General features: G+C 39.4%; 1 protein-coding gene across 8 annotated transcripts in view; it reads left to right on the top strand.

The window, feature by feature from the left end:
- TRIO (trio Rho guanine nucleotide exchange factor) overlaps nt 1-13886 on the top strand; it is a 255536-nt gene that overhangs the window by 175813 nt on the left and 65837 nt on the right. For all 8 annotated transcript variants that reach the window (XR_009957633.1, XM_062569805.1, XM_062569806.1 and 5 more), the window contains one exon: nt 4415-4658. Coding sequence is in view for 7 of the 8 variants with exons in the window: in XM_062569805.1 (XP_062425789.1) it covers nt 4415-4658 (244 nt within the window). In the remaining variant the exon portion in view is untranslated. The remainder of the gene's footprint in view (nt 1-4414; nt 4659-13886) is intronic.

Genomic DNA, 13886 nt, shown 5'->3' on the forward strand with positions numbered 1-13886 from the left:
AAAGTGATCTTAAGAAGTTATCTCCCTTGTGTTAGGAAGTTCTCTGGTATATTCCCATATATTGCAGGACAAGCTGAAATACATCTATAGCAGTAGCCAATCCTGAAGTACTGGAAGGTATAAAGCAGTCCAGGATGAAATGTAAACATTCTTTTTGCTCTGTCAAAGCCTCTCGGTTTTCACAGTGAGTGCTCTTACTGTACCCTTTCAGTAAATATTTCCCTCTCCACCTTTTCCAGCATTCTTCCCACTCCCATTCTGTAGCGGTGTAGCTGGCATTTTCAGGTGACCTAATGAATAGGAGATGACACTCTGCCCATTCATTCCCTAGCCTCAGAGCTGGACCTGATTTTAATGTCCTGTTCTGAACTTTATTCAGCACATAGGAAACGAAACAGACTGAAGGAAACAAAGCTGTGGCCCTGTTAGATCCCTTCACACTTGTGTTAGCTTAGCAGGTAGTAACAAGAAACAATCCAGATTACTATTACAGTAAATGAGAAAGTGAGAGGTTTTTAGAAAAAGTTATCACAGTGTGTTATCTTAAGTAGCAGAAGTCCTGCTAGGTACTCTGCATGGTTGTGGAGCAGTATTTTATTTTTAACTGTCTTTTGTGCCCAGCTGGTAACATTTTGTACTGCTTTCTATTTGAAGTTACATTTCATTCACATGCTTCTTTAAGCTTGTGTGTAGTACTTTGGGTAAGAGAAAAAGGACCAAAGCAGCAGGAGGTAACCAAGTATGTAGTTTCTGCCAGCTGAGAACACAGAAGAGAAAAGGCTCTCATCAGCAGAAGAGCGTCTAGTCTTCTCTTTTAGTAAAAACAAGACATGTTTCTGAACACACACCTCTTTTCATAGTCAAAAACCAAGTCTGGGAAGCTGCCTGGTCAAATCCTAATAGTCTTATTTGAGCTAGAATTTGTGTCTCCCCTTTCTTTTCTCCCACAATGTACTTGTTTCCATTTTAAAAACAAGTTATAGATTTTCACACTTGAAAATATCTGGGAAATTTTATGAGATGCTCTCTTGTTTTTTTCTTTTTCCTTTTCCTTAATAGAGAATTAAAATAAGGCACTAAATTTAACATGTGCTCCGGAGATGAGGTAGTGTGGCCTGATGGAAGAGCTATTGCACTCAGCAGCGCTCTAGCAGTAGTGATTTTTTCAGGGAATGGATGGCAGACGAACGCTTAGTGTAGTGTCTCTGAATTCAGCAAACACTACAAATGTGTTTAGCCAGAGAACGTACACTATATTTTTTTTTCTCTCCATAAATGACAGTGATTAAAAGGCCGCAGAGATGAACATAGATGCTGAGCATTAATTTCAACAACTGCAAGACACCCTGTCCCAAGATTAGTTGTTTAATTAAACCCTGCACCTTTTTAATCTGCAGTTCTATTTCTGTCTGCCTTTTGTTTCTCATCTAGTCTCTGTCTCTCCATTTGCCGTGTTTCAGACATAGCCTTGTTTATTTTTGTCATGCACGATTAATTCATTTTACACAAAAGATATCCTGAAAAGGACAGATAAAGTAAATAAAAACTCTTGTTCAGTCTAAACTTGAGTTTAGGTGATTGAATAACTCTAACTGTTCTCTTTGGAGCAAGTCAGTCTCCCGGTTCTGCTGTGCCTCTCTCTCTCCCCTCCAGCCAGCCTAGTGCCTTGCCAAAACTGTCCAGCAACAGCTGTTGAGCAATGCAGTTAATCACAGACACTCCTTGCTCTCCAGCTGCATTTAATCAGTACAAAAGATGAATCCACTTTCAGAAAGCATGTTATGGAGAGAAAAAAAGGGCAGTGAAATGAAGAACAGTGCTTTCTAACTGCGAGGGCTACAGGGAGGATGAATGGCTGTTATCTCAGAGGTGGGGTAGTTTAGTTTCTTCGTGATAATAACTTACGCTTAGAGACGAGCTGTGAGGAGTACAGGATTGTTTTGGGTGTGTTAGTCAGCAGCAGAAAAGCCCTGCACTGAGCTGCATCTCAGATTGTGCAATTTGTGCATGTTTGCAAATGGGATGCAACAACCCCTTGAATGCAGGAAGTGCGTGCGGTGTGCTGAAGTATGAGTGAATATTGAGATTTGGCGGAATACTGACCAACTAGGATATCCCATTCCCACATAGTCTCAATGACTGGTTTATACTTCAGTAGTCTCTGACATAGCTAGTGACAATCTTTGTCTATTTTTTCCTTTAACTCAATACCATTTAGAGTACTTACTGAGCATCAAGTCTAGGAACTTAGGGGTTTTTTTTTGTTAAGAGAAGGAAAAAAAATAACACCTATATTACAGCCAAAAGCCTCTGGTCACAAAGTATATTTTAATCTGTATTTGCAGGAAGTAGAGGGTCAGAAAAGCAAGTAGAGCACCAGAGCTATGTTCCTGTGAGTATTTAGGAGAAAATATCATGCCTAGATGCAATTTCTGAAAAGTCTCTACTTATTACTGTATTGGTACTTGCAGTGACTAGGGAAAGGCTATAGACCTCCCTGAGAAAAATTTAAGGTCTGCATTGAACACCTCATGAAGTCATACTCCACTGGCTTTCTCATAGACCCCATCAGGCATACAGATGTTTTCAATTGTTTCTGAGTTTGTCTGAAGAAGGCTGTAACGTAAATCAATACCAGAAAATAAGGGAAAGTGCTCTACTTTTTCCCCTTTGACATAGTTTATAAAGACTAAAAACTAATATAACATGGAGGAAGAGGGGGAAGGGAACAAAAAACTTTTAGTGAGGGAGAAAGATAGCATATTTTGAAGATGTATACCTCATAATTTGGGTATCGAGGCTGCCTGGAGAGAGGTAGTAAAAGCAACGTGATTAATTTTTAGCCTGAATCTAAATGAGTGCAGCCTGATTTATTTTCCTTAAATGCTAAATATACAAGGGTTTTCTGCCCTTCTTATCCCCTGCATCCTCCTGCGAAGTGAAATTGTTCCTTCTTTGTGTGTACCCACACAAGTAAGGACAGCTGGTGAGAGAGGAAGAGAGCATGGGAAAGCTTTGGACTGCTCCAGGCTGTCTGCTGGGAGCCATGGCCTATGGCTGGTTGCAAGCTTGGGAAAGAGAAGGCTGGAATTAGCCTTTGAGTCTTACTGCCTTTTTGTTGCTTTTGTTGTCCACTCTAAAATTTGCACTCAACAATAAATAATGGCATCCTAGTAAAATTTGCACTTGACATTTCACTTGAAGACTTTTAATGAAAACATTAAATAATGATGCAAATCTCGTCTCTCCTTTTCTCAGAGCTCATGGCACTTAGCTGGCAGCCAGATAAGAGCATAAATGGAGCAATAGTCAAAACGCACTGTGGCAGGAATCATGTATAATATGTTGGTGTAGTGTATGCTTCCATATTTGCTACAATTTAGAGTTCTCACCGAGTAGTTGTCTGAGTGCGGTGTTGCAGTTGTTTGAGTTGGAGTTTAATGACTTGGTCTGCGATGCTGAATCCTTAAAGTTGCATGCCGTCTGAGATCAAATAGGAATTTTGCACTGAAGCAGTCTGAACTTCGGCAGGAGCCATGAGCTGCTATCTCCAGTAACCTGGAGCACACTTGCCATATGCAAGGAGAAGGAATTCTCTGAGCAGTCGTTATTTAATTAAGTTGGATATATGTTCTGACTCTGAGCAATCTTAGGAGCTTTGCAAAATTCACATAATAATTTTCATTTTATATCAAAACAGATGAAACAAAGAAAAGAAAAAAGTTTAGGCAAAATAATTCTAATGAGGTGTTTTGGGTGGCAGGGGAGGGACCATGAGCTTTCCTTCTCTTAATTCAATTTTGTGTGCGTACATTTGGAGAATCAGCCAAAAGGTGAAAATCAAGGGACTATGGGGGTTCTCTATGGGAGTTAAGTATTTGTGAGTCGTATGGGAAGAAGTTTATGCTGATTTTTGTATTTATATATGGTATATCCTAAGTGATTTTGTGACCTGTTTGTGTAGAAAGTAAACCGTGAGAGGAGTGAGAATGGGCCACTTAGCTTATTCAAACTAGGTGACTTTCTCCTTTTAAATTACCAGATCTAAAGCTGGTGAGTGATTGTATCTAGCAATATCTGGCTTTTTGTTGCCAATTATCACCTATATGTATTCTGAAGTGACAGCTCCTTCAGCTTTTAGGGTAGCAAGTTTAGCAAAAAAAAACAGCTTAAATCCTCCACCCAACACTGTCACAACCAGTGTACTTTGAACACAGGCAGAAACGAGCAGAGTTAAGATCTCTAGTAAAATGTTGGAACCGTCTTATTTAGAAATTATCTCCTCTTGACATGGAAAGTCCCAGAAGCACCCAAAACATGCATGCTGACAGGAATGCTAACTAGGTAATGATGCATGTCTGAAGGGGTGATCACGAGTGTTCATCTGGCTTCTGGTTTTTGCTGTTCCTCGCAGCTCTCCGGCGGGTGCGAGCTGACGGTGGTCATCCACGACTTCACTGCCTGCAACAGCAATGAGCTGACGATCCGCCGGGGCCAGACCGTAGAGGTACTGGAGAGGCCCCACGACAAGCCGGACTGGTGCCTGGTGCGTACGACGGATCGGTCACCGGCAGCGGAAGGGCTGGTCCCCTGTGGCTCCCTCTGCATCGCTCACTCTCGCAGCAGCATGGAGATGGAGGGGATTTTCAACCACAAAGGTAGGAATCCGTGAAAACAAAACGTAGCCATCAACAGGACAAGTTTTGGGTAACGTGGCATTATCACGTCTTCTTACTGCAGTGAAAAAGGTAAATATGCACATCCATGCTTACTGGCACTGGCATTGGTTGTTTGGGCAGCTATATTTTATTTAACCATGTTTTCCAGAGCAGCCGTGGCAAAATTCTTTCCCTTTTCCAGTGCCGCTCTGAAATCTTTGTTTGTTTTTCCTCCAGAGGCATGAAAGAATGCACCTCTGAAGGGTGCAATAAAAATCAGTTAATTTTTGGATGATTTTAAGGTTTTGCTATGCTGCAGTTCCTTTGCTCAGTTTCTTCTATTAGGAGCGGGCATAGTGGGAACTTCCTGAATGCAAGGTGATAAACCAAAAGTCTGAAGTATTTAGCTGTGTAGATGAAATACTTTGGCCTCCTGTATGCTATAACCTTTTGGGTGGAGAAAGTTTGCAGCTGTTTTGGTGATAAAATTGGAAATGATATTTAGATTTCACTAAAACGTTACTTCCTTTGATAGGGGGAGTGAAATTGTGGAAATGTCAACTGTTTTTTGTGAGTGTGTTTGTGTATTTTTTTTTTTTTATTACGCTTATAGAATTGATAAAAATCCTGTTTCCTTTGGAGCTAGGGCATTTTACTTTTGAATGCAGAGAATTTTATTAAGAGACGCAGACTCTGCTGAGCAGTGTATGTTACGTGGAGAGCACTGAGCCTGTCAGATTCCTGAGAGGCTCTGTGTAATGGACACGAAACTATTTGCCTCTTTAAGAGGGAAAACGTTTTGTCTCTTAATCTGTATTTCTTTCTTCCTCTAGCATTTGTATGAGAGAAATGGGGTGGAAAATTAATTTAGTTTGTTTGACATTGCTTTGAAGAGAGCATTAATTAATTGTATTAATAAAGCAAACTGACAAACAGGAAAAGGCTAATGCTAGAATCAAGATTATTGCAGGGTTGCAGTCCTAGGTGACTTCTTTTTCTGCCTCTGCCGCGGGCTTCATGTGTGATGTTGTAGCACGTTATGTAAGTCCAAGCTGTTAAAGTGCAATTGTTAATTGTTTATTCCCATTTTGCTTGCTGGGTGTCAGGCTTCAGGAGTTGGAGGTTTGATTGGTAAAACTTCCCATGCACGTGACTGCTGCTGAAGTCAGTGTGAACCGTTTTGAACATGCAAACTCCTGTATACTGTTAAGTCATCTGAAAAAGATGGGCTTCGTACAGCACTTGAAACTGTTGGATGCTTCTGACTACAGTTTCTGCATCATCACTCTGTCCCCTGAAAGAGTTTGATGGTGCTCATTTATTTCACAGAGAGATTACAAAAATTAAGCAAAATTAGTAGAGTGTTTTGATTTAATTTTTTTCTCCTGTAGTGAAAAGTACTTCTAACAGTCCCACGGAGGAATTGCTCATTCTTTCTCAAATGCTGCATTTGGTTGAATATCTCTAAACAAAGCATTGGGGAATATGCTAATCAGAGGAGTGGGAAAAAAATTGATGATCATAGTTTTTAAGTATTGTTTATTGTGGGCATTGATTGAAGTAGGAGTTTCTTGGAAAAAGAACAACTGAATGACTTGCATAATTTAAGGTAGTCTCTCATTCACTTGAGTGGATAACTTTCAAATGTCATATTTCCCCAATTGTTAGTACTTTATTCTGGAACTTTAATCTTTTTAATATAGATGGGTGTTTTGTCTATAATGCAGTAAAACTTCCACATTCCAAAAACATTCCAGTTTTTGAATGATTCAGCAAAGAGGATATTGGCTTCTGCAGTGTGCAGGTCTGAAAATAAGTGATGTATCAGGCCCAGTGTGTAAGCATCAAGTCTGGGTAATTCTGTACAGCTCCTGGGTTAAGTTACACCAAGCAGATGTGACACAAGCTGCTGTAAGAGGACGCCTTAAAGCAGAAAGGTTTTACATAACTACAAAGGAAAATGGGAGATAATCCACCACTTCACCACCAGGAGTGGGAGAGATGGCAGAGGTGGCTGCTTGGGGTTTTTTTGAGCATTTAGCTTATATAAATGAAGGACTTCAGTAAGTGAATTAGTTTGCATGCTTTTCAGTATCATTTGCACTCCATAGTTCTCTTAGTAACATCTTAGTAACATGGGGTTAGGTTTAGCTCAGTTGGTTAGAGCGTGGTGCTGCTAATGCCAAGGTTGCGGGTTCAACCCCTGTATGGGCTATGCTGAGGGTTGGACTAGATGATCTCCAGAGGTTCCTTCCAACCTTACCATTCTATGATTCTATTATCTTCTCATCTTAGTAGTTTCTGTAAAACTTACATTCAGTCTGAAACGTGGACTATTTGAAATAGGTTAACCTGAAAGATCACAGTGAAGCCTAGTTCTGACAGCTGATCTTGTTCATTCCTTACTTGTCCACTTTTTCTCTGTCAATCACAAAATGTAACATTCTTTTATTCTCATGTTGTTAGGAGACAAGAGGTAACAGCCCAAAAAATAACCGTGTAGATTTGCCTCTGAAAGTTTGTAGGTGTTACTTGACTTCAAAGTGTGTTTATTATTTGAAGTATCTAAAGTCAACATCAATGGATAAAAAGTTGCACTGTGTTATCTTAAATTTTCAGAGTTTTGTAGCAGTTAAGATAGCAGACAATTTGTTAATAATGGGAAGGACCACATAGAGAAAAGACATTCATTAGATGGATAGTCACTTCAGGGAAAGGCTGATTGCAGATTCCAGACCTCTTGCTCACTCTGCTGGATATGAAATCTATTTTTATAAATTATTTGAGTCATTTAATCAATTTGTCATGCAGTTTACAGATGAGTACATTTAAAAAAAATCTAAATCCCTTTTATAAGAGAGAAAGACGAGAAGTAAGTGGGTAGTAAAGAGGTTGAATAACAGTTGGCGCACTCTATAAAAAAATAATTGCTGGCTTTGGAAGAACATGTTTTTCACAAGTAATACATAAGGCAATGATTTTTTTCACTCATTCCCCACGTGTTATTGGGTATGAGAGAATGTTCTTATTTGATGCTTTTACCCTTTTTAATGAGGTTTCTTTTCACTCTATTTAAAATCCTTTTTATATGGGTAGCCATCTCTTTCCTTTGTTTGCAGGGCATTCACACAGCCACAGAGCTTTGGGTAAAAGGCAAGGGACAGGATTGCCTGTAGCCAAATTGAACTTCCAACTGAGAAACATTGGCAGGATAGGGCATCACAAACTGTTAACAAATCTCATACCTGTTTAGACAAGTTCACTAACCTTTCCAGCTTGACACCTGCTTCTGAGATCTGAAGAATTTGTACTAGTCCTTCATCTTATAGGTGCCGGTGGTTGGAGAGGTGCCTTGGCTTATGAGGTTGACAGTTGCATGTCCATCCGCGCTATAAATTTTGGGGGAATAGAAAGTTGCTAACACTAACTGTCAGCGAGGCATGGCCCAGCTTTCTGATTCAAAGTCTGGCCACAGAGGTCTTCTGGTACCTGAAGGGTAAGGTGGCTGCATGCTGCTGATAATCAAGTACCTGTGTATGTTTGCTCAGACCTGAAAAGTAGGTGACATCTTAATAATGTGGTAACATACCATGCACCACTGCAGGACTGGCTTTTGTTTTGATTCAGAGGGTGTGCTCCTCCCTGGTTCTATAAAGGAAAAATACTAACTGAGCAGTCTGTCTTCTCATCTGTAGTATCTCTACCATAACAAGGAGGATTGAAGAGCTGATGCTATCCAAGGCAGAGCTTGACAGAATTGATTGGAGCTGTGTCTGAAGGTCCTTTCAGTACTTCAAATCTTCCCCTTTTCTTTCACCGAAAGAGAGACACATTTTATAGTTGAGGCCACTGAGTGGGATAAGACGGAAACTTGAAGTTGCCACATTTTTAAGTTTACACTTTCACAACTGGAAAACTTCTCTCCAGAAGGGTAATCTTAGATGGAAGGGGAGAGAGTGAAGGTAAAATGTGTTGTATATGATCAAGAGCTTTGAAAGTAGCAACTGAGAAATGACATGTTTTCATTTTGAATCCAAACGTTATCGTGTAGGGAGAGAAAGCTCTGAACAACAGCAGCGCAGAGAGTTTGGTCAAGTAAAATGGGGATCCAGCTTGGATAGTTGAAGAAGGGCTCTCTACTTCAAGTGGAAGTAAAGAAGGGCAAAGACAATGACTTAAGCAGCAGTTGTTTGCTTAAAAGCAGAGGGAGGCTATGGAAGGGGAAGATTTGTTGTTTTAAGCCGGTAGGTCAGCAAAGCGTGGGCCATGAATTGGGACTGAGTTCCCCCCACCGCCATGGCCACGGGCCAGGCGCTGCCTGGGAGACCGCCTGACATTGTTTGCAGCTGCAGGAAATGAAAAAGCTCCAGCCGAGGCCAGCAGGGAAAGTCGCTGGTAGCAGTGCTGAGGTACAATACTTGCTGTATTGCGTTGCCTTGGGGCCTTGAGGTTATCAGGATGGGATAAAGAAAAGGGATCGACTTCTGCTGCATAGCCAGTTTGGATCAGATGCAGAAAATTATATTGAGCAATATGCTCTAATAGATCATGCCACTAAACTTTAATCAAGGAATTATATTGCATGTTGAATCAGCTGCTTCCTAGTAATTCCAAATAACAGGTTTTCCATCCAGACAGTTAGCTGTTAGTAAGTCTCATAAGGCTTTCTCACCTGATGCTGCAAAACTCAGCAGTCAAATAGACCTACTGTTCTGCTGGCCCAAATTAGCAAATAAATCAGAAAAGCCTTACTGCATTTTTGGTTCACCTAGTTGTCAAGTATATTTGAACTTGTGCAGAGGTGCAGGCATTTTATTAACTGAAGTTCAAGTTCTTATTATCAGTTGTTTTGAAAGCCTATCAAATCATAAACTTCCATGTAATCACAAATATTTTCCTAAGAGATGTTATTAGGCTAATAACTACAGAGATAGTTTATTAATGTGTGCGTATGTCTTTTTAAACCACGTTCCTGTGCTTTGGTTCAGGAAATAAAAAAAATCAAAAAAGCTACAATATAAAAGTAGACCAAGAATTCTGTATCCTGACTTCCCCCCTTGTGATTTTCAATTGAGTTTGCAGTTAAGAGCATATTTTGAGCGTAAGTAAACTTAAATAAAATATCAGCCATCGACTGTTCTATTAGATCATAACCGTTACGTAGAGCTTTATGGCCAAGCCATATCAGATGGTTGGAGTTAACAACCAAATTCTAATTCTCCCATAAATAAGCAGCAAGATTTGTATGAATTGGTTCCCTTACACTTTTCAGCCCTAAACTGTCATGAGTTGTAAAGATTTTAATGAATATCACAGTTTAAATTTCTAGAAGAGGTCTGTATAAATCAAGTTTATGTGTGCTCTGAAACTTCAGAGGATTGCTTTCTACATAAATCTGCCACTAACTAATGCAATATTCTTTTACCATAACTCAGTCCAGAAAGACTTGTCAGGTATATCTGTATTTTCTATGTTGACTCTATTTGGGGGTGTGAGTATGTGGTTACTTTATCTCTGAAATTTTTGTACAGTGGTAATGAGAACTTTTTGTCCTATTTGGGAATTCAACATTATATCTGAGAGAGGGAAGAAATTTCTGTTTCTGTCTCAAACATACTTTTGGTCCCAGGCAGCTGACAAATTTATTTCTCCTCTTATAAATCTTAGCTGGAAAGGAAATCAATATGTAAAAAGTATCTGCTTCAGAACAGATGTATTTGCACAGCTGATCTTTGGATGGTATAAGGTGGATATAAACCAACAACTCTGATGGCTTTAGATTGCTCAAGGGAGTTGTTATTTTGCTTGCAATTAGCCTTTCTCTGACAGCAATTTCCCTTCCTAACCAAGATTTTGAGGCAGAACAGAGCAAAAACTGAAATTATGTGCTACAACTATCGCTAATATGTTGCAACTGAAGGAAAATGTCCTGGAATGTTGTTTATTTTACATGACTGTCCCTTTTCAGGTGCAACAAATTGTTAAAAAGTTGCTTCAGTGTTAGGAATTGCTTCCTGAGGGTATCTTTGTTATCCTTATTTTGTTTTGGATTAAGCAAAACTTCAGAGCTTATGCTGACCTGCTGAAAGTAACTGCAGAACTTCTCTTTCACTTAAGTGTGTAGCTTGATGAGAAAAGGGAGAGTAGGGCTAAAAAGCAGCTTTGGAGAAGTAAAGGTGCTCTTACGGACATAGAGTTGTCACGGCTGCATGGCAACTGTCTTGTTTTGACAGGCAATGAGGAGTTATTGGTGTATCTAGGTATTCTGTACCTAGTCTTGCTGTTCATGAGTTTGCGTTCTGTCACAGAGCTGTGTAATACTGACAGTGGCCGTGAGGTCTTCTGTTCTTTTTCTGACAGTCTGGTTTTCAAGCATTTTTGCTACTTGTGCTAGTATTCTTAAATTTGGTATTAGGAGGGGTATCTGTGTATCTTCCACTTAGTGGAGAGGAGCAAATGGGTGAGGAGATGGCTCAGGTGGATATTCTTGAGCGCCTTGCTGAGGTCATGATGTATCTGCTGCCACATAATTGCCTGAAAATAGAAGCAGCAGAATCTAGCCCAGTGACTTACGCCAATTCTGTTTCTGTGAGGAGGTTGCTGAAAGTATGTTGAGTTAGTTTCACTTTTCCTCTAGTTAAATAATAAGATATTAGTCATTAGTAAACACTACTTGTGCTAAACCAGAAATGCTCCATCACTTTTAATGCAGCTATATCCAAGGTTTCTAACAGATGTGCTTGACCTCTTTTGTAAATTGATGGCATTGGTTTCAAATCATCATTATACAATGTTTTTACTACTTTTGATAGTATGAATTCATTGATGCACGTGTAATTCCAGTCTGGGCCATACTTGCATTTTTTTTAGCTTTCAGAGTTGAGTACAATTAACGAGAGGTGTTTTTCTATCTGGGATAGTTATTGAGCTTAAATATTTGTTTTCTAACATGGAAATTGCACAAAAGTGGTAAAATATATCAAATCGTGTGCGTGTGTGTTTGTGTATGTGCGTGTATATGTGTGTGTGTGTGTGTGTAAAGGCTGGCATAAGATGTGAATAGCATTGGAAAAACATTTTGTAATCCCAGGAAAAGTACTCATAATGTGTTTTTGGAAGCTTGCTGAATGTGTTTTCTAGCCTGGATGTATAATGGTTAATCCTGACAGTAGTAGAAGGCATACAACTGACATGCAGACAAAATAGTAAAAGCTAATTCAAGTAAGCTTAGTTGTCCCTGATAACCAGAATTTGATAGTCCCATGTCCTGTGATCATAAACCCGTCAAGTCCATCCTACTGTATGTTAATCACTCACAATATAGCAGAAATTCCTGTTACAAGAAACTTTTAAAGGGCTGTCAGGTTTTTAGGAACAGACTGGACAAATCCATGAGTAATTTGCTCTGATCCCGGCTATGAGCAGAAGGTGGACTAGATGAATTCCTAAGGTCCCTTCTGACCTGAATTATCCCAAGTTAGAAGTTAGAACTGATAGAATGGACTTTTTTTTGTTCTAGATGTCTCTTAGAGTCTTGGACTCCCCTCAGTGTCAGTGGGGAGGTCAGAAATGCTTCAGATTTTGACGCAAAATTTATTCATTGCATGGACTAAAAGGAAATAAATTGTAAAAAATCTTTCAGTTCAGGAAGAGTGCTAGTTAATCTCATTGCCCTGTACTGCATGTAATTTTAGCCTTCCTAGACCTATGTTCATTTGTTAATCTGAACTCTAAGGAATCTGTGATAAAGAGATTCCTTAAATACAAAATTTAAGGAAATCTAGTTGCATGTAAGAAGCTGCAAATATGCTAAAGAAAGCTTCTAAGGAAGCAACATTCCTTAGAGCTAGCAAAGTTGAATAGACGTGTTGCTTTCTGTAGAAGAACTTAAGGGATGTGGAACCTAAATGGTGTCTTCAAGATCTAAATTATGGTTGTTACTGTTCCAAGAACAGCAGTAAGAGATGACTTTCTCTAGAAGGGAATTAACAATATGCTAAAACTCAGTTTTCATGTCAGGGCATTTCTTGGTAAAAGACTGATCCAGAGCCAGCTGAACCTTCCAAGTTACAACATACCCTCATGGCTAAAAGTGGGTAAAACTGGAGGAAACACTTCAAGTAAAACTTTTCTCCTTGTGGGATTCCCCCCTTTTCCGCTGCCCCTAGCTGGCCTTTGGGATTATTTTCACCTTTTTGTGACAACTGCCTTGTACTGGGCTGTCCGTGTGGAATGAAGCTCAGGATTCTTAATGAGTAATCTGCCCCTTATAAATGAACAGGAAAGGATATTTAGAAAGGTGAAATAAGGGAATTTATTTGGGGAATTGTAGGGAAATGTAGGGAATTTAGAGTGATGAAATAGATCCTATAAGATATTGAAGAAGAAAGCAGGACTCGGTAACAGAAACATAAATCAAGTGAAAGCAAGGAAATGAGGATTAAAGAAAGGAATTAGCTGAGCACATTGAAAATATACTTTAGGCAATATTAGACAGAAACGCTTTATTTGTGGTGAAAGCCCGCAATCTTGTATTACCTGTCATAGTATATTTATCTCAGTAGCTAGTTGTTTAAAGATGTCTGACTTGCCTGTTGTTCCCTCCTAGAGCATTTGCTGCTGCCCTTTTGCATTTTCTGAGATGTAACCAAATACAAGCATGCTAAATTGTTTAGGTTAGAGTGTGGTGCTGCTAATGCCAATAGATCAGAGCAGGCTTAGGTGTTTTTATTCTTTCATCCTAGAGATATAGGAGGACTATGTGCTGTGGTACCAGGAGCAATCCAGAAACACTGGCTCAGAGCTCAAATGCTATGGGGCTACGATAACATCTACAGAAAAAGTGCTTACGCTAGGTGATACCCTAAAGGTATAGGCTGCTTTCTCTTTGTATCTGGGTTGCTTAATTCAGTAACTGTCTTTCTGTCGTTCTTGAGGATACTAGAGTATTTTTGTCAGCAAGAGCCATCATTGTCTTAAATTATAAGAGTTGCTTTCTGAAATATCTAAAGTACCGAATTAGACTGGCTATTTCACAACTGTATTCTCCTAATCCTAATCGGTCTGATGATGTAAGTTGAGCTGTGTGGACATGTTGACTTTTTGGTTCAGAGCTAACATTTTTTTCTCTTTTTTTTTTTTTTTTTTTTTTGAAGTCAAATTTATACTATATAGCCCAAATAGAATTGCCTTGTTGTTTTCAGGGTGGAATTATCGCATTTCTTAACT

This window comes from Rhea pennata, chromosome 2 (assembly GCF_028389875.1).
Source record: "Rhea pennata isolate bPtePen1 chromosome 2, bPtePen1.pri, whole genome shotgun sequence".
Lineage (NCBI taxonomy): Eukaryota > Metazoa > Chordata > Aves > Rheiformes > Rheidae > Rhea > Rhea pennata.